This window comes from Moschus berezovskii, chromosome X, assembly GCF_049115385.1.
Source record: "Moschus berezovskii isolate FMDL1 chromosome X, NW_MosBer_1.0, whole genome shotgun sequence".
Taxonomy (NCBI): domain Eukaryota; kingdom Metazoa; phylum Chordata; class Mammalia; order Artiodactyla; family Moschidae; genus Moschus; species Moschus berezovskii.
This window is the reverse complement of record NC_142488.1, coordinates 148155200-148181548: the sequence shown is the minus strand read 5'-3', so window position 1 is coordinate 148181548 and position 26349 is coordinate 148155200. Positions and strand designations below refer to the sequence as shown.

The 26349-nt window shown below is 37.1% G+C and overlaps 1 protein-coding gene across 2 annotated transcripts in view; it reads left to right on the top strand.

Annotated features, from left to right (window-relative positions):
• The window catches only part of TMLHE (trimethyllysine hydroxylase, epsilon), an 88788-nt gene extending 63977 nt beyond the window's left edge, over window positions 1-24811 (top strand). For both annotated transcript variants that reach the window (XM_055438310.2, XM_055438309.2), the window contains 3 exons: window positions 16203-16439; window positions 19259-19397; window positions 20176-24811. In XM_055438310.2, coding sequence (XP_055294285.1) covers window positions 16203-16439; window positions 19259-19397; window positions 20176-20307 — 508 coding nt within the window. In that variant the 3' untranslated portion in view covers window positions 20308-24811. The remainder of the gene's footprint in view (window positions 1-16202; window positions 16440-19258; window positions 19398-20175) is intronic.
• The last annotated feature ends 1538 nt before the right edge of the window (window positions 24812-26349 follow it).

Sequence of the window (26349 nt, the reverse complement as noted above, 5' to 3'; positions counted from 1 at the left end):
CTGTGATACAGGAAGATATAGGGCATCTACCTGATAAAGAATTTCGAATTTTGATGGTGAAATGATTAAAAATCTTGAAAGCAAAATGGAGTTACAGATAAATTGCCTGGAGAAAACGACTGATAAGATGGAAGAAGGGTTTAATAAGGACTTAGAGGAAATAAAAAATAGTCAATATACAATGAATAATGCAATAGATGAGATCAGAAACACTCTGGAGGGAACAAACAGTAGAATAACAGAGGCAGAAGACAGGATAAGCGAGCTAGAAGATAGAATTGTAGAAATAAATGAAACAGGGAGGGAAAAAGAATTAAAAGAAATGAGGACAATATTAGAGACCTCTGGGACAATGTTAAACGCCCCAACATTCGAATCATAGGAGTCCCAGAAGAAGAAGACAGAAAGACCATGAGAGAATACTTGACGAGATAATAGTTGAAAACTTCCCTAAAATGGGGAAAGAAATAATCGCCCAAGTCCAAGAAACCCAGAGAGTCCCCAAAAGGATAAACCCAAGGCGAAATACTCCAAGACACATATTAATCAAATTAACAAAGATCAAGCACAAAGAACAAATGTTAAAAACAGCAAGGGAAAAACAACAAATAACACACAAGGGGATTCCCATAAGGATAACAGCTGATCTCTCAACGGAAACTCTTCAGGCCAGGAGGGAATGGCAAGACATACTTAAAGTGATGAAAGAAAATAACCTACAACCCAGATTACTGTACCCAGCAAGGATCTCATTCAAATATGAAGGAGAAATCAAAAGCTTTACAGACAAGCAAAAGCTGAGAGAATTCAGCACCACCAAACCAGCTCTCCAACAAATGCTAAAGGATCTTCTCTAGACAGGAAACACAGAAAGGGTGTATAAACTCGAACCAAAAGCAATAAAGGAAATGGCAATGGGATCATACTTATCAATAATTACCTTAAACATAAATGGGTTGAATGCTCCAACCAAAAGACAAAGGCTGGCTGAATAGATACAAAAACAAGAACCCCATATATGTTGTCTACAAGAGACCCACCTCAAAACGAGGGACACATACAGACTGAAAGTGAAGGGCTGGAAAAAGACATTCCATGCAAATAGAGACCAAAAGAAAGCAGGAGTAGCAATGCTCATATCAGATAAAATAGACTTTAAAACAAAGGCTGTGAAAAGAGACAAAGAAGGAAACTACATAATGATCAAAGGATCAATCCAAGAAGAAAATATAACAATTATAAATATTTATGCACCCAACATAGGAGCACCGCAATATGTAAGACAATTACTAACAAGTATGAAAGGGGAAATTAACAACAATGCAATAATAGTGGGAGATTTTAATACCCCACTTACATCTATGGATAGATCAACTAAACAGAAAATTAACAAGGAAACACAAACTTTAAATGATACAATAGACCAGTTAGACCTACTGGATATCTATAGGACATTTCACCCCAAAACAATGAATTTCACCTTTTTCTCAAGCGCACACGAAACCTTTTCCAGGATAGACCACATCCTGGGCCAGAAATCTAGCTTTGGTAAATTGAAAAAAGTTGAAATCACCCCTCGTCCAAGGTAAGGTACAGTGGCTGCACCTTGCTGGAGCAGCTGGGAAGAGATACTCCACGACCAAGTGGAATATAAGAATCCAGCGTTCTGGGGAGGAAGGAGCAAGGTGGCGGAGGGATAAGACGGCGAGACCACTCTCTCCCCCACAAATTCATCAAAAGAACATTTGAACGCTTCTGAATACTGGCAGAGGACATCAGGCTCCCAGAAAAGCAGCCCATTGTCTTCTAAAGGAGAGAGAAGAAATCCAGCTCCACCGACCAGAACACCGACACATGCTTCCCTAACCAGGGAACCTGGACAAGTCACCCGTCCAACCCCACACACAGCGAAGAAACTACATAATAAAGAGATCTCCACAAACTGCAAGAAGAGGGAAAGGCCACCCCAAGCAAAGTAATATAAGCAAAATGAAGAGGCAGAGAAATACCCAGCAAGTAAAGGAACAAGATAATTGCCCACCAACACAAACAAAAGAAGAAGATATAGGGAATTTACCTGATAAAGAATTTCAAATTTTGATGGTGAAAATGATTCAAAATCTTGAAAGCAAAATGGAGTTACGGATAAATAACCTGGAGAAAAGGATTGAGAAGATGGAAGAAAGATTTAATAAGGACTTAGAAGAAATAAAAAAGAGTCAATATACAATGAATAAGGCAATAGATGAGATCAGAAACTCTCTGGAGGGAACAAACAGAATAACAGAGGCAGGAGACAGGATAAGCGAACTAGAAGATAGAATTGTAGAAATAAATGAAACAGAGAGGAAAAAAGAAAAGCTAATTAAAAGAAATGAGGACAATATTAGAGACCTCTGGGACAATGTTAAACGCTCCAACATTCGAATCATAGGAGTCCCAGAAGAAGAAGACAAAAAGAAAGACCATGAGAGAATACTTGAGGAGATAATAGTTGAAAACTTCCCTAAAATAGGGAAAGAAATAATCACCCAAGTCCAAGAAACACAGAGAGTCCCCAACAGGATAAACCCAAGGCGAAATACGCCAAGACACATATTAATCAAATTAACAAAGATCAAACACAAAGAACAAATATTAAAAGCAGCAAGGGAAAAGCAGCAAATAACACATAAGGGGATTCCCATAAGGATAACAGCTGATCTTTCAACAGAAACTCTTCAGGCCAGAAGGGAGTGGCAAGACATACTTAAAGTGATGAAAGAAAATACCCTACAGCCCAGATTACTATACCCAGCAAGGATCTCATTCAAATATGAAGGAGAAATCAAAAGCTTTACAGGCAAGCAAAAGCTGAGGGAATTCAGCATCACCAAACCAGCTCTCCAACAAATGCTAAAGGGTCTTCTCTAGACAGGAAACACAGAAAGAGTGTATAAACTTGAACCCAAAGCAATAAAGAAAATGGCTACGGGATCGTACTTATCAATAATTACCTTAAACGTAAATGGGTTGAAATTTTCTAAAAGGCTAGGAAACAATTCTCATAGCCATCAATAGTTCAGTGTTGAGTTCATGAATAGTTTTTAAAGTTTGGGACAAACTGTAGTATTTGCTATTTGAAGTACTATTTGTAATTGGCATATTACAATGTAACATTGGTCTTCATTTCCAACTTAAAACGCCTAAAAATGCCTAACAGGTTTCTAGATTTGTGAATTTCAGTTGAAATGTATTTTATGATGTTACTAAACTTGCAGAAATATTGAAATATTTCAGAGAACTTATTCACTGTACATTTAATTTATTTTATTTATAAGAGTTATGAACTGTAGAAAGTTTTACTTGTTGGGTCAAATGCTTGTTGCTTCAAATGCTTGTTGCATTTGAAGTGCTAGTTATAAGAAAATCAAATACCTTCAATGTATAAATGCTATTAAGTTTTTAAAGGACTCTAGAGTATAAGTAAGTGTGTTTAAAGATATTTAGTCTGTTCAACTTGAATCAGCTCCGTCAAACATTAATTAAAAGCCTCATTTAAAAAAATAAATAAATAAATAAATAAAGGTGGTGGGAGGGAGGGTTGGAAAGCTGGCTGGAGGTGGAGGTGGTGAAGTTTATAAATCTAATTAAAAATGAAGTTGCATTTCCATTTTCCAAAACCACCCATCCACCAGCGTACTGTGTCACTAGACATTATGTACGATTTTACTTTGCGACAGAAACCATTACATTTAAAAATTCATTACAGCAAGGTTAGTTAGACACATGATGGATGCAGCTTTAATCCTGCCATATATTATTACAGTTAAAATGTAAATGATGAAAAATATTTTGTGCTTATCAGCGTTTATGTGGAAATGCGTTTTACAGTGATATATGGTGTTATATTTCTATTATTGTGATGAAAAAGAAAGCAATACAGAAAGACGAAGTGTTTATTAAAACATGAAAAAAAAAGAAATAAATGGTTTTGCAGCACTGAAGAGATTATAGAAAGTAAATAAGCTAGATCAGACCTGTTTTATGTAGTAATTTTATAGTTTATTTTAATTATTTCAGTTGTAAAATATTGTTATACTGTTAATTAGTTCTGATTGTTCATATTAAACTATTGAAATGCAAAAATAAATAAATAAATTTTAAAAAAAAAAGAAAAAAGTTGAAATCATTCCAAGCATCTTGTCTGACCACAATGCAGTAAGATTAGATCTCAGTTACGGGAGAAAAACCATTAAAAATGCCAACATATGGAGGCTGAACAACACGCTGCTAAGTAATGAATAAATCTTAGAAGAAATCAAAAGAGAAATCAAAATATGCATAGAATTGAATAAAAATGAAAACACAACAAACCAAAACCTCTGGGACACTATAAAAGCAGTGCTAAGGGGGAAGTTCATAGCAATAATGGAACACATCAATAAACAAGAAAAAAGTCAACTAAATAACCTAACCCTACATCTAAAGAAACTAGAAAAGGAAGAAATGAAGAACCCCAGGGTTAGTAGAAGGAAAGAAATCGTAAAAATTAGGGCAGAGATAAATACAAAAGAAACCAAAGAGACCATAGCAAAAATCAACAAAGCCAAAAGCTGGTTCTTTGAGAAGGTAAATTAAATTGACAAACCACTAGCAGACTCATCAAGAAACAAAGGGAGAAGAACCAAATCAATAAAATTAGAAATGAAAATGGAGAGATCACAACAGACAACACAGAAATGCAAAGGATTATTAGAGAATACTATCAGCAATTATATGCCAATAAAATGAATAACCTGGAAGAAATGGACAAATTCCTAGAAAAGTACAACTTTCCAAAACTGAACCAGGAAGAAATAGAAAATCTAAACAGACCCATCACAAGCACAGAACTAGAGGCTGTAATCAGAAATCTTCCAGCAAACAAAAGCCCAGGTCCAGACGGCTTCACAGCTGAATTCTACCAGAAATTTAGAGAAGAGCTAACACCTATTCTACTCAAACCCTTCCAGAAAATTGCTGAGGAAGGGAAACTTCCAAACTCATTCTATGAGGCCACCATCACTCTAATCCCAAAACCAGGTAAAGATCCCACAAAAAAAGAAAACTACAGGCCAATATCACTGATGAACATAGATGCAAAAATCCTTAACAAAATGCTAGCAATCAGAATCCAACAACACATTAAGAAGATCATACATCATGACCAAGTGGGCTTTATCCCAGGAATGCAAGGATTCTTCAATATCCGCAAATCATTCAACATAATACACCACATTAACAAACTGAAAAATAAAAATCATATGATTATCTCAATAGATGCAGAGAAAGCCTTTGACAAAATTCAACATCCATTTATGATAAAAACCCTCCAGAAGGCGGGAATAGAAGGGACATACCTCAACATAATAAAAGCTATATATGACAAACACACAGCAAACTTTATCCTCAATGGTGAAAAATTGAAAGCATTTCCCCTAAAGTCAGGAACAAGACAAGGGTGCCCACTCTCACCACTACTCTTCAACATAGTTTTGGAAGTTTTGGCTACAGCAATCAGAGCAGAAAAGGACATAAAAGGAATCCAAATTGGAAAAGAAGAAGTAAAACTTTCACTGTTCGCTGATGACATGATCCTCTACACAGAAAACCCTAAAGACTATACCAGGAAACTACTAGAGCTAATCAATGAATACAGTAAAGTTGCAGGATATGAAATCAACACACAGAAATCCCTTGCATTCCTATACACTAATAATGAGACAATAGAAAGAGAAATTAAAGAAACTATTCCGTTCACTGTTGCAACGAAAAGAATTAAATACTTAGGAATATATCTACCTAAGGAAACAAAAGACTTGGACATAGAAAACTATAAAACACTAGTGAAAGTAATCAAAGAGGACACTAATAGATGGAGAAATATACCATGTTCGTTGATTGGAAGAATAAATACTGTAAAAACGAGTATACACCCAAAGTAATTTACACATTCAATGCAATCCCTATCAAGCTACCAACAATATTTTTCACAGAACTAGAACAAATAATCTCACAATTTGTATGGAAATACAAAAAACCTCGTATAGCCAAAGCAATCTTGAGGAAGAAAAATGGAACAGGGGGAATTAACGTGCTGGACTTCAGGCTCTACTACAAAGCCACAGTCATCAAGACAGTGTGGTACTGGCATAAAGACAGAAATATAGATCAATGGAACAAAATAGAAAGCCCAGAGATAAATCCACGCACCTATGGACACCTTATCTTTGACAGAGGCAAGAATGGAAAATGGAAAAAAAACAGTCTCTTTAACAAGTGGTGCTGGGAAAACTGGTCAGCCACTTGTAAAAGAATGAAACTAGAACACTTCCTAACACCATACACCAAAATAAACTCATAATGGATTAGACAGCTAAAGGTAAGACCAGATTCTATAAAACTCCTAGAGGAGAATGTAGGCAAAACACTCTCTGACATAAATCACAGCAGGATACTCCAAGACCCACCTCCCAGAATACTGGAAATAAAAGCAAAAATAAACAAATGGGACCTAATTAAAATCAAAAGCTTCTGCACAGCAAAAAAAACTATAAGCAAGGTGAAAAGACAGCCTTCAGAATGGGAGAAAATAATAGCAAATGAAGCAACTGATAAAGCATTAATCTCCAAAATATACGAGCAGCTCCTGCAGCTCAATTCCAGAAAAACAAATGACCCAATCAAAAAATGGGCCAAAGAACTAAACAGACATTTCTCCAAAGAAGACATAAAGATGGCTAACAAACACATGGAAAAATGCTCAACATCCCTCATAATCAGAGAAATGCAAATCAAAACCACAATGAGATACCATTTCACACCAGTCAGAATGGCTGCTATCCAAAAGTCTACATGCAATAAATGCTGGAGAGGGTGTGGAGAAAGGGGAACCCTCTTACACTGTTGGTGGGAATGCAAACTAGTACAGCCACTATGGAGAACCATGTGGAGATTCCTCAAAAAACTGGAAATAGAACTGCCATATGATCCAGCAATCGCACTCCTTTGCATACTCTTGAAGGAAATCAGAATTGAAAGAGACACATGTACTCCAATGTTCATTGCAGCACTGTTTATAATAGCCAGGACATGGAAGCAACCTAGATGTCCATCTGCAGACGAATGGATAAGAAAGCTTTGGTACATATACACAATGGAGTATTTTTCAGCCATTAAAAAGAACGCATTTGAATCAGTTCTAATGAGGTGGATGAAACTAGAGCCTATTATACAGAGTGAAGTAAGCCAGAAAGAAAAACACCAATACAGTATACTAATGCATATATATGGAATTTAGAAAGATGCAAGTGATAACCCTGTATACGAGACAGCAAAAGAGACACAGATGTATAAAACAGTCTTTGGGACTCTGTGAGAGAGGGTGAGGGTGGGATGGTTTGGGAGAATGGCATTGAAACATGTATATTATCATATGTGAAACGAATCCCCAGTTCAGGGTCGATGCATGTTACAGGCTGATGTACTGGGATGAACCAGAGGGATGGGATGGGCAGGGAGGTGAGAGGGGGGTTCGAGATGGAGAACATATGTACACCTGGGGTGGATTCATGTCAGTGTATGGCTAAACCAATACAATAATGTAATTAGCCTCCAATTAAAATAAATAAATAAAAAAAGTGGATGAAACTGGATCCTATTATACAGAGTGAAGTAAGCCAGATAGAAAAATACTAATACAGTATACTAATGCAAAATATGGAATTTATTTTTTTATTTTATTTGATTTTTACTTTACAATGTTTTATTTGTTTTGCCATAAATTGACATGAATCCACCACGGGTGTACATGTGTTCCCCATCTTGAACCCCCCTTCCACCTCCCTCCCAATATCATCCCTCTGGTTCATCCCAGTGCACCAGCCCCAAGCATCCTGTATCATGCATCGAACCTGGACTGGCGATTCATTTCACAGATGATAATATACATGTTTCAATGCCATTCTCCCAAATCATCCCACCCTCGCCCTCTCCCACAGAGTCCAAAAGACTGTTCTATACATCTGTGTCTCTTTTGCTGTCTCGCATAGAGGGTTATTGTTACCATCTAAATTCCATATATATGCGTTAGTATACTGTATTGGTGTTTTTCTTTCTGGCTTACTTCACTCTGTATAATAGGCTCCAGTTTCATCCACCTCAGTACAAATGATTCTTTTTAATTGCTGAGTAATACTCCATTGTGTATATGTACCGAAGCTTTCTTATCCATTCATCTGCTGATGGACATCTAGGTTGCTTCCGTGTCCTGGCTATTATAAACAGTGCTGCAATGAACATTGGAGTACATGTGTCTTTCAATTCTGGTTTCCTCAGTATGTATGCCCAGGAGTGCGATTGCTGGGTCATATGGCAGTTCTATTCCCAGCGTTTTAAGGAATCTCCACAGGGTTCTCCATAGTGGTTGTACTAGTTTGCATTCCCACCAACAGTGTAAGAGGGTTCCCTTTTGTCCACACCCTCTCCAGCATTTACTGCTTGTAGACTTTTTGGGTAGCAGCCATTCTGACTGGCGTGAAATGGTACGTCATTGTGGTTTTGATTTGCATTTCTCTGATTATGAGTGATGTTGAGCATCTTTTCATGTGTTTGTTAGCCATCTGTATGTCTTCTTTGGAGAAATGTCTGCTTAGTTTTTTGGCCCATTTTTGGATTGACTCATTTATTTTTCTGGAATTGAGCTGCAGGAGTTGCTTGTATACTTTTGAGATTAATTCTTTGTCAGTTAATTCGTTTGCTATTATTTTCTCCCATTCTGAAGGCTTTCATCTTGCTTATATTTCCTTTGCTATGCAGAAGCTTTTAATTTTAATTAGGTTCCATTTGTTTATTTTTGCTTTTATTTCCAATATTTTGGGAAGTGTGTCATGGTCGATCCTGCTGTGATTTATGTCGGAGAGTACTTTGCCTATGTTCTCCTCTAGGAGTTTTATAGTTTCTGGTCTTACATTTAGATCTTTAATTCATTTTGAATTTATTTTTGTGTGTGGTGTTAGGGAGTGTTCTAGTTTCATTCTTTTACAAGTGGTTGACCAGTTTTGTCAGCACCACTTGTTAAAGACATTGTCTTTTCTCCATTGTATATTCTTGCCTCCTTTCTCAAAGATAAGGTGTCCATAGGTGCATGGATTTATCTATGGGCTTTCTATTCTGTTCCATTGATCTGTATTTCTGTCTTTGTGCCAGTACCATACTGTCTTGATGACTGTGGCTTTGTAGTAGAGCCTGAAATTCAGCAGGTTGATTTCCCCAGTTCCATTCTTCTTTCTCAAGATTGTTTTGGCTATTCGAGGTTTTTTGTATTTCCATACAAATTGTGAAATTATTTTTTCTAGCTCTGTGAAAAATACCGTTGGTAGCTTGATAGGGATTGCATTGAACCTATAAATTTCTTTGGGTAGCATACTCATTTTCACAATATTTATTCTTCCAATCCACGAACACTGTATTTTCTTCATCTATTAGTGTCCTCTCTGATTTCTTTCACCAGTGTTTTATAGTTTTCTATATATAAGTCTTTTATTTCTTTACATAGATATATTCCTAAGTATTTTATTCTTTTCGTTGCAATGGTGAATGGAATTGTTCCCTTAATTTCTCTTTCTATTTTCTCATTGTTAGTGTATAGGAATGCAAGGGATTTCTGTGTGTTGATTTTATATTCTGCAACTTTACTATATTCATTGATTAGCTCTAGTAATTTTCTGGTGGAGTCTTTAGTCTTTATGTAGAAGATCAAGTCATCTGCAAACAGTGAGAGTTGTACTTCTTCTTTTGCTTTGGATTCCTTTTATGTCTTTTTCTGCTCTGATTTCTGTGGCCAAAACTTCCAAAACTATTTTAAATAGTAGTGGTGAGAGTGGGCACCCTTGTCTTGTTCCTGACTTTAGGTGAAACGCTTTCAATTTTTCACCATTGAGGATAATGTTTGCTGTGTGTTTGTCATATATAGCTTTTATTATGTTAGGAATGTTCCTTCTATTCCCGCCTTCTGGAGGGTTTTTATCATAAGTGGATGTTGAATTTTGTCAAAGGCTTTCTCTGCAACTATTGAGATAATCATATGGTTTTTATTTTTCATTTTGTTAATGTGGTGTATTATATTGATTGATTTGCAGATATTGAAGGATCCTTGCATCCCTGGGATAAAGCCCACTTGGTCATGATGTATGATCTTTTTAATGTGTTGTTGGATTTTGATTGGTAGAATTTTGTTAAGGATTTTTGCATCTATGTTCATCAGCGATATTGGCCTGTAGTTTTCTTTTTTGTGTCATCTTTGTTAGGTTTTGATATTAGGGTGATGCTGGCCTCATAGAATGAGTTTGGAAGTTTACTTTCCTCTGAAATTTTCTGGAAGAGTTTGAGTAGGATAGGTCTTAGCTCTTCTCTAATTTTTTGGTAGAATTCAGCTGTGAAGCCGTCTGGACCTGGGTTTTTGTTTGCTTGAAGATTTCTGATTACAATTTCAATGTCCGTACTTGTGATGGGTCTGTTAAGATTTTCTCTTTCTTCCTGGTTCAGTTTTGGAAAGTTGTACTTCTCTAAGAATTTGTCCATTTCTTCCAAGTTATCCATTTTATTGGCATATAGTTGTTAATGGTAGTCTCTTATGATCCTTTGTATTTCTGTATTGTCTGTTGTGATCTCTCCATTTTCATTCTAATTTTGTTGTTTTCATTCTTTTCCCCTTGTTTCTTGATGAGTCTGGCTAATGGTCTGTCAATTTTATTCATCTTCTCAAAGAACCATCTTCTGCTTTTGTTTATTTTTGCTATGGTCTCTTTTGTTTCTTTTGCATTTATTTCTGCCCTAATTTTTAAGATTTCTTTCCTTCTATTAACCCTGGGGTTCTTCATTTCTTCCTTTTTTAGTTGCTTTAGGTATAGAGTTAGGTTATTTATTTGACTTTTTTCTTGGTTCATGATGTAAGCCGGTATTGCTATGAACATTTCCCTTGGCACTGCTTTTACAGTTTCCCACAGGTTATGAATTGCTGTGTTTTCATTTTCATTTGTTTCTATGCATATTTTGATTTCTTTTTTGATTTCTTCTATGACATGTTGGTTGTTCCACAGCGTGTTGTTCAGGCTCCGTGTGTTGGAATTTTTAATAGTTTTTCTCCTGTAATTGACATCTAATCTTACTGCATTTGATCAGAAAAGGTGCTTGGAATGATTTCAATTTTTTTGAATTTACCAAGGCTAGATTTATGGCCCAGGATATGATCTATCCTGGAGAAGGTTCCATGTGCACTTGAGAAAAAGGTGAAATTCATTGTTTTGGGGTGAAATGTCCTGTAGATATCAATTAGGTCTAACTGGTCTATTGTATCATTTAAAGTCTGTGTTTCCTTGTTAATTTTCTGTTTAGTTGATCTATGCATAGGTGTGAGTGGCGTCGTAAAGTCTCCCACTATTACTGTGTTTTTGTTAATTTCCCCTTTCATACTTGTTAGCATTTGCCTTACATATTGTGGTGCTCCTATGTTGGGTATATATATATTTTAATTGTTATATGTTCTTCTTGGATTGATCCCTTGATCATTATGTAGGGTCCTTCTTTGTCTCTTTTCATGGCCTTTATTTTTAAGTCTATTTTATCTGAAATGAGTATTGCTACTCCTGCTTTCTTTTGGTCTCTATTTGCGTGGAATATCTTTTTCCAGCCCTTCACTTTCAGTGTGTATGTGTCCTTTGTTTTGAGGTGGGTCTCTTGTAGACAACATATATAGGGGTCTTGTTTTTGTATCCAGTCATCCAGTCTTTGTCTTTTGGTTGGGGCATTCAACCCATTTACATTTAAGACAATTATTGATAAGTATGATCCCGTTGCCATTTACTTTGTTGTTTGGGGTTCGAGTTTATAAACCCTTTCTGTGTTTCCTGTCTAGAGAAGATCCTTTAGCATTTGTTGGAGAGCTGGTTTGGTGGTGCTGAATTCTCTCAGCTTTTGTTTGTCTGTAAAGCTTTTGATTTCTCCTTCATATTTGAATGAGATCCTTGCTGGGTACAGTAATCTGGGTTGTAGGTTTTTCTCTTTCATCACTTGAGGTATGTCCTGCCATTCCCTTCTGGCCTGAAGAGTTTCTATTGAGAGATCAGCTGTTATCCTTATGTGAATCCCCTTGTGTGTTACTTGTTGTTTTTCCCTTGCTGCTTTTAATATTTGTTCTTTGTGTTTGATCTTTGTTAATGTGATTAATGTGCGTCTTGGGGTGTTTCGCCTTGGGTTTATCCTGTTTGGGACTCTGGGTTTCTTGGACTTGGGTGACCATTTTAGGCAAGTTTTCAACTATTATCTCAAGTATTTTCTCATGGTTTTTCTTTTTGTCTTCTTCTTCTGGGACTCCTATGATTCAAATGTTGGGGCGTTTAACATTGTCCCAGAGGTCTCTGAGGTTGTCCTCGTTTCTTTTAATTCTTTTTTCTTTTCTCCTCTCTGCTTCATTTATTTCTATCTTCTACCTGGTTTATCCTATCTTCTGCCTCCGTTTTTCTGCTGTTGGTTCCCTCCAGAGTGTTTTTGATCTCATTTGTTGCATTATTCATTATATATTTAGTTTTTTTTTAATTTCTTCTAGGTCAAAAAATAACCTTCTTGTGTGTACTCAGTAGCTATTGAGCCAAAGATAATATACGCCATAGCTTTTTCCAAATTTATTGAGATATAATTGATGTATAACATTTTGTAAATATGAGGTGTACAATGTGTTGATTTGATACAGTTATGCACTGGAATATGATCACCATTAGTAGCTGACAGAGACTAGATCTTTCTCATTAGAGAAAAGAAATGGTAATTACTTGGTATGATAGCTACCATACTTAACTTTCCTACCATTTGCCACTTATTAGAGGTGCCTCTGTGGTTATGTTGTTGCTGCTGTTGCTGTTGTTTTTTGATCTTCTACATATAGATAATGAACCCAAGGCACAAATATATGAGTAAAACGTGCATAAGTATGAATTCATAAGGGCTTTCCAGTTGGCACTAGTGGTAAAGAACACACCTGCCAGTGTAGGAGACATAAGAGACACAAGTTCAATCCCTGGGTTGGGAAGATGCCCTGGTGGAGAGCATGGCAACTCCAGTATTCTTGCCTGGAGAACCCCATGGACAGAGGAGCTTGGTGGGCGTCAGTCCATGGGGTCGCACAGAGTCAGACATGACTGAAATGACTTAGCACATACGCACTCATGAATTCATAAAGACAATATGACAGGATGATAATATCCAGTTGATTTTAGTTACTCCGATTTCCTTTGAGGATTGGAACCTAAGAATGTTTGCTTCAGAAAAGGAAGAATAAAACACCCTTTAGATGTCCAGCTCAGTGTTATCAATATTCAAAATCACCCACAGCCCTGCATTCTCATTTCTGGGACACAGAAGGAAGAATATGAGGAAATGGGATGAGAAACAGTTGGACAGGGGTTGAGGTTCCATTGAGTAGCTCTTTGCTCTCTGACCACTACTGTAGATACACGGTTGGCTGTGCCTTTAATTTAACCCTTTCTAGTCAATGGGGTGAGCCAAGTACATTAAGAGTACAGTGAGAATGGTTGAGTTCAGGTTATGGCATCAACCAGAGCTGGATTTGCATCCCAACTGGAACATACATTAGCTTTGTGATCTTAGGACAAAACCTCTCAGTGTCTCAGTCTTTTCATCTGTAGAGTGGGACTAGTAATAAAACCTGTCCATTAGTATTGCTTAGGGATTAAGTTGGGCTTCCAGGTGGCCCTAGTGGTAAAGAACTCACCTGCCAAAGCCGGAGACGTAGGAGCCATAGGTTTGATCCCTGGGTCGGGAAGATCCCCTGGAAGAATGGAATGGCAGCGCACTCCAGTATTCTTGCCTGGAGAATCCCATAGATAGGGAAGCCTGGCAGGCTACACAGCCCATGGGGTCGCAAAAAGAGTCAGACACAACAGAAGCGACTTGGCACACATGCAGGGATTAAGTTACATGATGTATTTAAAGCACTTGAATACTTCCTGGAACATATAAAGTGTTCAGTAAATGCCAGTTATTGTTCTTATCATTTTAGCCATTGTCATCATCATCATCATCATCATCGTTTTATGCCTTATGCTTTCTAAAGTTACCTTTGCTCAGGATCTCATTTTTTCCGACCTCCTTGGGGATTGCTCGTGCCTATCAACTTCTCAGTTCTTAAATCCCTACTTTCGTACACTTCCTTTGACTCTGTCTTCCTCTACTTACAGCCCCACCTTATTCCTCACCCTCACAGCTAGACTTATTAAAATAATTATCTACATTCAGTATCTTTTCATTCTCACTCCTTATTCACTCTTCAAACCTGTAGTCAGCTAGTTTATCCAACCCCCTCTCAATTAAAATTACTCTCTCCAAAGTCACCAGCAAGTAACTTATTGCCATCCCCAATATGTACCTTTCAGTCTTTATCTTATTTGAATCCTGGGGCCATTAACCTCTACCTCTTCTTGAATAGCCTTTCTTTTCTAGTTTTCCTTCTACTTCTATAGTCAGTTTTCCTCAGTCTCCTATGCTGGCTTATTTTCTTTTGTCTGTATCATAAATACTGTTGTTCCTCAAGATTTTCTCCTTCTCCTTCTTTTCTTGCTTGAAATTATCTCTCCAAATGGCTTCTATGCTCTTGGCTTTAGCCATCACTTACAGACAGCTACAGACAGGACTTCCCTGGTGGCTCAGACAGTAAAGCATTTGCCTACAACGCGGGAGACCCGGGTTCGATCCCTGGGTCGGGAAGATCTCCTGGAGAAGGAAACGGAAACTCACTTCAGTACTCTTGCCTGGAAAATTCCATGGACGAAGGAGCCTGGTAGGCTACAGTGCATGGGGTCGCAAAGGGTCGGACACAACTGAGTGACTTCACTTCACAGACAGCTACAAAATACCTCTCTTCTAAGATAAACATCTTCAACTGGTACTAAATAATCCTAACCTAGAAATTTTGCAGAAAGCTTAACATAGCCAGGACCTTCTTCATTTTAATTGTATTTACCCCTCGTTCTCCTTGATTTTATTCCTTCTACCTTTATTTATATTTATCACTTATTTTACTTCGTTGTTTACTTTTCCTTATTTTTGCTTTTTTTCCTAAATTACTATTGATTTTATTTTTCCCTTGTTAATTTGAAATTATTACTTTAGGTTTCCAGTCCATTAATAATTGACTTGCCTTTTCCTATTAATTTTTCAGTCATATGTAACTTAATTATTTCAAAATGTCCCTAAGCTGAACATCTTCCTCAACCCTTCACAGCCCCTTATTACCATCCAGTTATGCATCTGCCTCATTCTCTTGGCAAATGGGCATTATTACTTGTCAAGTTGCCCAGGGGGAAAACCTACAGTCATTCTAGATTTTTGCCTATTCTTCATCCTCCACATCTAATCATTTATTTCTTAGATGTGTCCTCTTTTCTATAAGCTCAGGTTCTCAGTATTTTTCTCTCCAGTTTCAGTTATCCACGTTGTTTTTCATATTTTTGTCATCTTGCTTCTCACCAGTTAATCTCTCATCTTAATTTAAAATCCTGTGATTCTCTGTGCTAAGCCAACAGGAATTTATCACTCTCTTCCTTGAATATACCTTGCTGTTCTACATTGATATGTTTGGTCATACCTTTTTCCTGCCTGAAACGCCCTCTCCTCACCTCAATCTCATACCAGCCCAAGACTTGCTCATTATTTAAAACTAAGCAAAATCATTCTCATCCACATCTCAAAAAATTTATCTATACAATACCCCACTACAATAATTTCCTCTCTATGGCTCCACTGTCTTGTATACAACTTTATCATAGTGCCTATCGTATTTTATTGGTACTTACTTGGTTCATTCTTCTAGATAGACTATGGGTTTCTTTAAAAGAGAGACTGTATCTTATTCATGCCTGTATTGCCTAAGTCTGACACATACAGGTTTCAGTACATATTAAATATGTTTAGAAGAAACCTTTAGTGGCATTTTATGGCAAAGTACACAAAAAAGTACTACTGGAAGACAATTGGGAAATGAGATTTATTTCTTAATGAAAATAAAATGACACAAGTAGAATCAGTAATCATTTTATATTTTTTTCTAAACGTTTGATGTATTGTCTTTTCTCCACTGAATAGGGTAATTTCATTTTTCCCTTCTTTAGCATTCAAGTGTTTCACTGTCTTAAGCATGAAGGAACAGGTGGCAGGACACTGCTAGTTGATGGATTCTATGCAGCAGAACAGGTACTTCAAAAGGCACCTGAAGAATTTGAACTCCTCAGTAAAGTGCCATTGAAGCATGAATATATTGAAAATGTTGGAGAATGTCAAAACCACATGATTGGGGTTGGACCAGTCTTAAATATCTACCCATGGAATAAAGAGCTCTATTTGATCAGGTGAGTACCAAAGAACTATCCCTCAATGTAATATATTTGCCAGATGTTAGTTTTCTAATGTAATGAAAATTCCTAAGATTCTATATCTGTCACATTTTAATATTGGTATTCCATAGCTTTTTATTAGTACAATTTCTTTTCTTATTAAAATTCCTGTTGAATAATAAATATGCCAACAGCCAAAGAACACTAGATTGGAGGGGCAGATATTTCACATGGCATTTAAAAATGAAAACACATTTAAAACAAAAAACAGTTATTAAATTGTGCTCAGTGATCAAGCAGCTAGGGTGCCTAAAGGCATGATAACCACAACATTTGACTCTTGTCCAGATTTATGCATTTCTCCTGACCTGTGTATATTGCCGCCTAGTATCTTGTACAGTCATAAAGCACATCATATCCAAAACTGAACTTGTCATCTCCATTCATTTCAAGCCTGCTCCTTCACACACAATTGTGAAGATAAAAATAAATTGTTGCCCCTGTATTGTAGTAGGAACTACATAAAGCCTAAATCACTTCCCTGGGATAAGCTCCACTGGAAAACTCTCCCTCCATCATCTCTTGTATCTCAATTGTCTAGAACAATGAGTAGGTGCTCAATATTTTCCCCAATATTTTATTATGAACACTTTTGAATACAAAAAAGTTGAAAACATTTACAAGGAAAACTTGTATACCTACCACCGAGATTCTACCATTAAGATATTACTGTGCTTGCTTTGGTCTTCCCTGGTAGCTCAGCTGGTAAAGAATCCATCTGCAATGCAGGAGAACCCGGTTCAATTCCTGGGTGGGGAAGATCCCCTAGAGGAGGGATAGGCTACCCACTCCAGTATTCTTGCTTGGAGAATCCCCATGGACAGAGGAACCTGGCAGGCTACAGTCCATGGGGTTGCAAAGAGTCGGACATGACTGTGCGACTAATCACAGCACAGCACATACTTGCTTTATTACCTATCTATCCTTTTATCCTTCTGTTTATAAATTAATCTTATTTTTGATACATTGCACAGAACATTGAAGGTATATGTCTCCCAATATACTTCAACATTTATAACCTTAAGTCTAAAATTCAATATTTGTTTACAGATGTTTAATTTTGATATAAAATATACATACAATGTATATACATACAATATTGGTATAAATATTGAATATACACTTGCTGAGTTTTTAAAACTGCATACACCTATGTAACCCAAATGCCTATCAAGATATATACTATTACCATCACTACAGAAAGTACCTTTATAACCCTTGTCAGCCCAACCCTACACACACACACAGAGGAAACATCTGTTTTTATTTTTTACCACCATAATTTGTTTTGCCTGTTCTAGAAATTCGCATCCTGGAACAAATCCATTCTTTTATGAATAAACACCTGGGCTGTTTCCTGTTTGGGATTATTACGAGTAAAGCTGCCATCAATGTTCATGTAAAACTATCTTTGTAGATATGCATTTTCATTTCACACAGATAAATACCTAAGAGTGGAACTGCTGGATCATAGAGTACGTGACTTTTAGTTTCATTAGCAACTTTTACTAATGTGTTCCATTTTACAGTTATCAACAATGTACGAAAGTTGTAGCTTCTCCACATCCTTGCCAATGCTTGGTGTTTTCAGTCATTAATTGTAGCCATTATATTGGATATCTCCTTGGTGTTCTAATGTGTATTTTTTGGTGACTGATGATGTTGAGTTTATGTCCATGTGTATATTGGCCATTCATATATCTTCTTTTGCTAAGGAACTAGTTAGAACTTTTGTCCACTTTTTCACTGGATTGTCTTTTCATTATTGAGTTGTCTCAGCCTTTCCTATCCATTTTGATATGTTTTTTATTTATCATTCACCACTATGTAGGAGTCACTCAGTTTCCAGATTTCTTTCATAGGGAATTGTTCTCTGTATAACTATAGATTTGTTTCTATCATGGACCAGAACCTCCAGCACTATTTGTAATAGTTACAAACTGGAAATTACTTACACATCTATCAATAGAATGGATGAATGGGTGAAAGTCCCTCAGTCCTGTCCGAAAGTCCCTCAGTCGTGTCCAAAATTCCCTCAGTCATGTCCAACTCTTTGTGACCCCATGGACTATACAGTCCATGGAATTCTCCAGGCCAGAATACTGGAGTGGGTAGCCGTTCCCTTCTCCAGAGGATCTTCCCAACCCAGGGATCGAACCCAGATCTCCCACACTGCAGGCAGATTCTTTACCAGTTGAGCCACAAGGAAAACCTTGAATGGATGAATACATTGTGGTATAGTCCCACAGTAAAATTATATTCAACATGAAGGATAAATGAACTATTGGCATGCAGTAAAATAATGATAAATCTTCTAAATATAACATTAAATGAAAGAAGCCAGACACAAGAGTACATACTATAGTATTCTATTTATATAAAGTTTTTTATAAATAAGCAAAACTAATCTGTGGTGACAGAAGTCATGATGGTATAACAGTTATCCTTGAGTGAGGTGAAAGACATGCCATGTGGCATGGCCAAAAAACATATAAAAACAAACAAAACATAATATTCTAAGATGGTAGAAGCCAGCTAGAACTTTCTTCTATCCCATACCCTCAGATTTCTCAAAGGAAACAAAAATATGGTCAGCAGGCAGTGGAACTATTCTTAAAATCTTATAGTCTTGAGAGAATATTAGCTTATTATTGCCACATCATCATGGGACAAGTAATGGATATAGGGATAGCCTTATATAAAATTGCCCCATCAGCAACAGATGTTTTAACATGTTTTGGGGGAAATCTTTCTTTCTCACAATTTCACCTTAGGTACAACAACTATGACCGGGCTGTCATAAATACCATACCTTATGACGTTGTCCATCGTTGGTATACAGCACACCGTACTCTAACCAGAGAGTTGAGGAGGCCCGAGAATGAGTTTTGGGTCAAACTCAAGCCTGGCAAGGTGGGTGCCAAGCTCAATAGATGTCACATAAGCAGTGAAGAGTGAGGACTTTTGAATATGTGAGTCAAAATGTTACAAAGGAAAAAATAGAAGAGAGTTCTGGGTATTAACCCTGGTCCTACCACTCACTTACTAAATGACCGGGAAGCAGGCTCCCCCGAGTATATACCCATCAATGATTCTATTTGTATGATGAGGGAGTTGAACTTGATAGTCCCTAAGGGTCCATCTGGCTTCATGATTCCTTTTTTTGTTGTTGTTCTTCATAGTTCCTCTAGATAAAGACTATCTCTAGCTTAGCATAAGACAGTGAAACAGTTTAACTTTTTTAGAGAGAGAGAGAATTAAAAGAAAAGAACAAAAGAAACCAATGATCTGATTTGCTTTGATAAAAGAACAATTGCTCAAGAAATATAACCTCCTCAGATACAGAGCCTGTTACCTACTGTTGCCTTTGTTATTTCCATTTAGCCTAATACAGAGCTATGCACTTCCTAGTTGTCAAATGTTTAAAGAAGAAAAAAATGAAGTCACTCAGTCGTGTCTGACTCTTTGTGACTCCATGGACTATAGCCCACCAGGCTCCTCCATCCATGGAATTTTCTAGGCAAGAGTGCTGGAGTCAAATGTTTACTTAATCTCAAAAAAAAAAACTCATTGAATATAATCAGAGAATAACCTAAAGTTTTTATTTTAAATGATCTCTTCTGATTTATGATTCCTGTGGTCCAAGCTTGTTCTGAGTATTTTTCCTCTCTCTTTCTTTTCCCATTCACAGGTCCTATTTATAGACAACTGGCGTGTCCTGCATGGCAGGGAATCCTTCACAGGCTACCGCCAACTCTGTGGCTGCTATTTAACAAGGGATGATGTATTAAACACTGCTCGTCTCTTGGGCCTTCAGGCTTAAAATTGATGGCATTGAGATTATGAACACGCCTGACACCCTGGCTATCAGAATTTCATTTCATATCAGCAGAATAATATTATGTCAATACCGACTTCAAATTGTCTCCTCATGTCATCACATGAAACAAAAGCCTCCCCTTTTTCTAGTAAGGAAAACCTTAGAATTAGGCCATCTCGTATGGTATCTCTCTTTCCCAAGTTACAACGTGGACTCATTTGGTTTTTAGATCTTTTGATGTAATTTTGCTCAATCTTCTTCAGAAATATAATTATCACATTGATGAGAAACAATAATAGTCACTAGGTAAAAATTTGTTTCAACAGGATCTGTCAGAAAGAAGAGCATTATAGGAATAACACAGTCTAGCTAGAGAAGAAATTTGCAACATTTTTTTGGTTTTAAGACATCCAAACACTTAAACGTTATTGAAGACACCAAAAAGTGCTTAGATGTGGGTTATATCTATTGCTACTAATTATATTATATATGAAGATTTAGAAATGTTTAAAATTTAAGAATAAAAAAGCATACATCCATCAGAGAGATGACTTCATCACATGTCATATAGCCTCTGGAAAAGTCTTCTGTATGTTCGTTAGATAATTAAACGGAAAAGGCAATATAAGGTTAATATTGTTATTAAAAATATCTTTATTAATACTACACAAACCCACTAAAAGAATCTCAGGGACTGCTCCAGGTGTCTTTAAGACTACACTTTGAGAACCAGTGGCCTAGAGCAGCAGTCTCCAAGCTTTTTGGCATCAGGGACTGGTTTCATGGAGACAATTTTTCCAAGAACTGGGCCAGGATGGCGGGAGTGGGGGGCGGGTGTGGTTTCAAGACAATTCAAGTGCAACAATGAGGAAAGGCTGTAAATACTTAGGAAGTTTCGCTCACTCACCCACTGCTCACCTGCTGCTGTGTGGCCTGGTTCCTCACCTGGTTAGGGACCCGGTGGTTTAACTGAAACCTTAAATTTTTCTCTGTGGTCTCCTAGAACTACAGATATTGCAGGCATTGCTTCATAGCACAAGCTCAGTGATAATGTGGGAACTGAATACATAGTATTTTATCTTGTGAGAAGAATTATCTCTTCTAAATCATCTCTCGAGGAGTAAAACTAAGAAATCACAATAGTTCCTGTGGAACAAACCCGTCAGTTTGGTAATTATGTGAGGGATAATTGCACAAAGGTTTTTAGAGATTTCTGAGGTTCCATATGATAATTCATACATGCACACACATACACACATGCATGTGCATGCCCACATGCACACAAAACACACTAAATGGAGATTACTATCCAAACTTGCATTTTAATTTTTGAAGGGATTTAGGATGCAATGTTTTCCTCCATTTCTGCTGCTCTTTTTTTCTGTCTTAAAATATTATACATGTCAACTACCAAGATTTGACTGGGTTAAGTATACTTTGTTTCTTTTATTTTTAATGATTTTCCTTTACATGTGGAGAGAGAGAGGGGAAAAGAGACAGAGAGACAGAAGGATAGGTGTGAGATTTATTTTCTCTTGGCTTTCATTTAAAATGAAGTTGTACAATAACCACATTGACTGCTATAGAATGATGTAAGACAATCCAGGCTAGGATGTATGTAAGAGGAAAAAAGCGTTATTAGTGAGGATAGGAGTCAAAAATCAAAGTCAGTATTCTCTGACAGGGAATACAGCCTAATCTAATATTTACAGAAAGTTCTTAGTTCACATTTAACAGTATATATGTTATTTTATTGACCTATCCAGGGCACCAAACTATGTTCTCAAATATTTTTGCATTTTAATTGTACTACATAGGAATCCTTAGGGGTCTTCCATGAAAAGTGTTTTCCTCTTAGGTCAAAGGATTGATGATTAAGTTCATGTATTAATGAGTATTTGTTGTTGTTTAGTCGCTAAGTGGTGTCTGACTCTTTGCAACCCCATGGACTGTAGCCCACCAGGCTCCTCTGTCCATGGGGTTCTCCAGGCAAGAATACTGGAGTGGGTTGCCAGGCTCTCCACCAGGGAATCTTCCCAACCCAGGGAACAAACTCATGTATCTTATGTATCCTTCACTGGCAGGTGGATCCTTTACCACTCTGCCACCTGGGAAGCCCTTTACTATAATTATAAAATCCTCCACATCTATTACAATCTGTCCCCCACTCACAAGACATCTAGTCTAAATCATTATGGTAATAGTGTAGAGTATCTGCTTTGCTCTGCTGACAAAGACTCAATTTTTCTGTTCTCCAGAACAAGTATGTGATATCACTTATATGAGGAATCTTAAAAAAAAAAAAAAAAAAAAGAACTTATTTACAAAACAGAAACAGACTTACATAGAAAACAAAATTATGGTTACCAAAGGGGAAAGGGAGGAGGAATAAGTTGGAAGTATGAGATTAACAGATACATACTACCATATATGAGCTTACTACACACACACAGGGAACTATATTCAATATCTTGCAATAAACTATAGTGGGAAAGTATCCAAACCGAATAACATTGCAAAGTCTTTGAAAATAGAACTACATTAAGATCACGAACCATACAGGGCTGGTCACAGCATGTGGCTGGGACCCAAATGAGTGGGGGGGGGGGGAAATAAACAGAGCCTTGGGGACCTGTGGGCATATAACAAAAGGGCTGAGATTTTTCTCATTGGTGTGCTAGAGGACAGGAGATAGAAGGTGGGACTGGAAAGTATTCAAAGAAATAATGGCTGAAAATTTTCTGTGTGACAGAAGACATAAACCTACAGATTGAAGAAGCTGAGTGAATCCTAAATAGAATAAGCCCAAAGAAATCCACATCAAGATACACCACCATCAAACTTCTGAAAACTAAAGGCCTAGAAAAAAGTCTTGAAAGCAGCAAGAGAGAAACTATCTTCCATGTATGGGGAAAACAGAGTTACATGGATTTCACATCAGAAACCACTGAGGACAGAGGAAATGGCACAACACTTCTCAGGTGGTGAAAGAAAAGAATTAGAATTGGTGGCTCAGACGGTAAAGAATCCACCTGCAATGCGGGAGACCTGGGTTCGATCCTTGGGTTGGGAAGATACCCTGGAGGAGGGCATGGCAACCCACTCCAGTATTCTTGCCTGGAGAAACCCCATGGACCTATGAGCTGGACAGGCTACAGTCCATGGGGTTGGACAAAGTTTGGCACAACTGAGTGACTAAGCACAAAACAGCACATACATGATGATCAAGTGAGATTTATTCCATGAATATAATGTTGGTTCAACATATGGAAAGCAATTAATGTAATACACCATATTTATAGAATGTGGAGAAGGTGCTCATGATCATTTCATAGATGTGTATGGGGGAAGGGCAGCATTTGACAAAATCCAACACCCGTTGCATAAAAATGAATTCAACAAAATAGGAATAGAAGGGAATTTCCTCAACCTGATAGAGAGCACCTAATGGAAAACTCACAGATAGCATCATACTTAATGGTAAAAGAGTAGATGGCTTCCCTCTAGCATCAGGAACAAGACAAGGATGTCTGTTATTGTCACTTCTATTCAATATTGTATTCAAAGCTCTAGTCAGGGCAATTAGGTAGGAAAAATAAAGGGATCCAGACTAGAAAGGAATGAGGAAAACTATCTCTATTTGTAGATGACATGCTTTTTGTATATATAAAACAATAAAGAATCCACCAAAAACTCACAACCTATTCAAATATGCAATGAGCTCAGCAAACTTGCAAAATCCAAGACCAATGTGCAATAATCAGTTATCCTTCTTTCTATATTCTAGCAATGAACAACTAAAAATGAGTTTAGGAAAGTAATTCATTTTACAATATTGTCAAAAGTAATAAAATACTGAAAAATAAATTTAACAGAAAATTTGCAAGTCTTGTACTCTAAGAACTGCAAAATGTTGCTGAAAGAAATGAAAGAGGCCCCAAGGAAATGTAAACCCATCCCATGTAAGTGGATTGAACATTTAATATTGTTAAGATGGCCATAATCCCACAGGCAATATACATATTCAGTGCTATGCCTGTTAGAATCTAACCTGGCTTATTTATAAAAACTGAAAAGCTGATCCTAAAATTCATATGGCTATGCAAGGAAGGCAGATAGCCGAAACAATCTTGAGAAAGGAGAACAAAATTGGAGAACACACACTTCCTAATTTAAGAACTTCCAACAAGACTACAGCAATTCTAAAAAGTGTGATTCTGGCATAATGGCAGTCATATAGGCCAATGTTTCAGGATTTCGAATCAAAAATAAATCCATGTGTCTGTAAATAGTTGATTGTCAATGAGGGTGCCAAGATCATTCAGTGAATGAATGACTAAACCTTCAAAAAAATGCTGGTGAAAAGAGATGATATCCATAAAGAAAAGAATAAATTTGGACCCCTAATCTCACATTATGTAAAAAAAAAAAAAATTAACACTAAATGGATCACAGACCGAAATGTAAAGGGCTGAAACTATAAAATGCTTCTAATAAAATGTGTAAATCTCCATGACTTTGAATTAGGCAATGGTTACTTAAATATGACAGCAAAAACACAAGCACAAAACAAAAAATAAATTGGACACTATCCACATCAAAAACTTTTGTGCATCAAAGAATTCTATGTAGAATTTGAGAACCATAATTGAAAGAGATTCGTGTACCCCAATGTGAGTTGCAGCACTATTTACAATAACTAGGACATGGAAGCAACTTAGATGTCTATTAACAGTTGAATGGATAAAGAAGTTGTGGTACATATATACAATGGAATATTACTCAGCCATTAAAAAGAAAACATTTGAGTCAGTCCTAATGAGATGGATGAAGCTAGAGACTGTTACACAGTGAAGTAAATCAGAAAGAGAAAAATAAATATTGTATATTAATGCATGCATATGGAATCTAGAAAGATGGTACTGATGAGCCTATTTGCAGGACAGCAATAAAGATGCACCAGGACTAAGGGAAAGGAGCAGTGACCCTCACAAGAGACTGAGCCAGACCTGCCTTTGAGTGTCTGAGGGTCTCCTACAGACGCATGAGTCAGCAGTGACCTGCTGTGGGGACAGAGGATCTCCATTTTTTTCATTCAAAAAACTAAGATCATGGCAGCCAGTCCCATCACAAATAGATGGGGAAACAATGGAAACAGTGACAAGCTTTATTTTCTTGGGCTCCAAAATCACTGCAGATGGTGACTGCTGTATTTTCATGGTGCAGTCATGAAATTAAAAGACTCTTGCTCCTTGGAAGAAAAGCTATGACAAACCTAGATAGCATATTAAAAAGCAGAGACATTACTTTGCCTATAAAGGTCTGTGTAGTCAAAACTATGATTTTTATTTCAGAATGGCTGCTATCCAAAAGTCTACATGCAATAAATGCTGGAGAGGATGTGGAGAAAAGGGAACCCTCTTACACTGTTGGTGGGAATGCAAATTAGTACAGCCACTATGGAGAACAGTGTGGAGATTCCTCAAAAAACTGGAAATAGAACTGCCATATGATCCAGCAATTGCACTCCTGGGCATACACACCGAGGAAACCAGAATTGAAAGAGACACATGTACTCCAATGCTCATCGCAGCACTGCTTATAATGGCCAGGACATGGAAGCAACCTAGATGTCCATCTGCAGATGAATGGATAAGAAAGCTTTGGTACATATACACAATGGAGTATTTTTCAGCCATTAAAAAGAATGCATTTGAATCAGTTCTAATGAGGTGGATGAAATTGGAGCCTATTATACAGAGAAATATCAATAACCCCAGATATGCAGATTACACTACCCTTATGGCAGAAAGTGAAGAGGAACTCAAAAGCCTCTTGATGAAGGTGAAAGAGGAGAGTGAAAAGGTTGGCTTGAAGCTCAACATTCAGAAAACAAAGATCATGGCATCTGGTCCCATCACTTCATGGGAAATAGATGGAAAAACAGTGGAAACAGTCGCTGACTTTGTTTTTTTGGGCTCCAAAATCACTGCAGATGCTGATTGCAGCCATGAAATTAAAAGACACTTACTCCTTGGAAGGAAC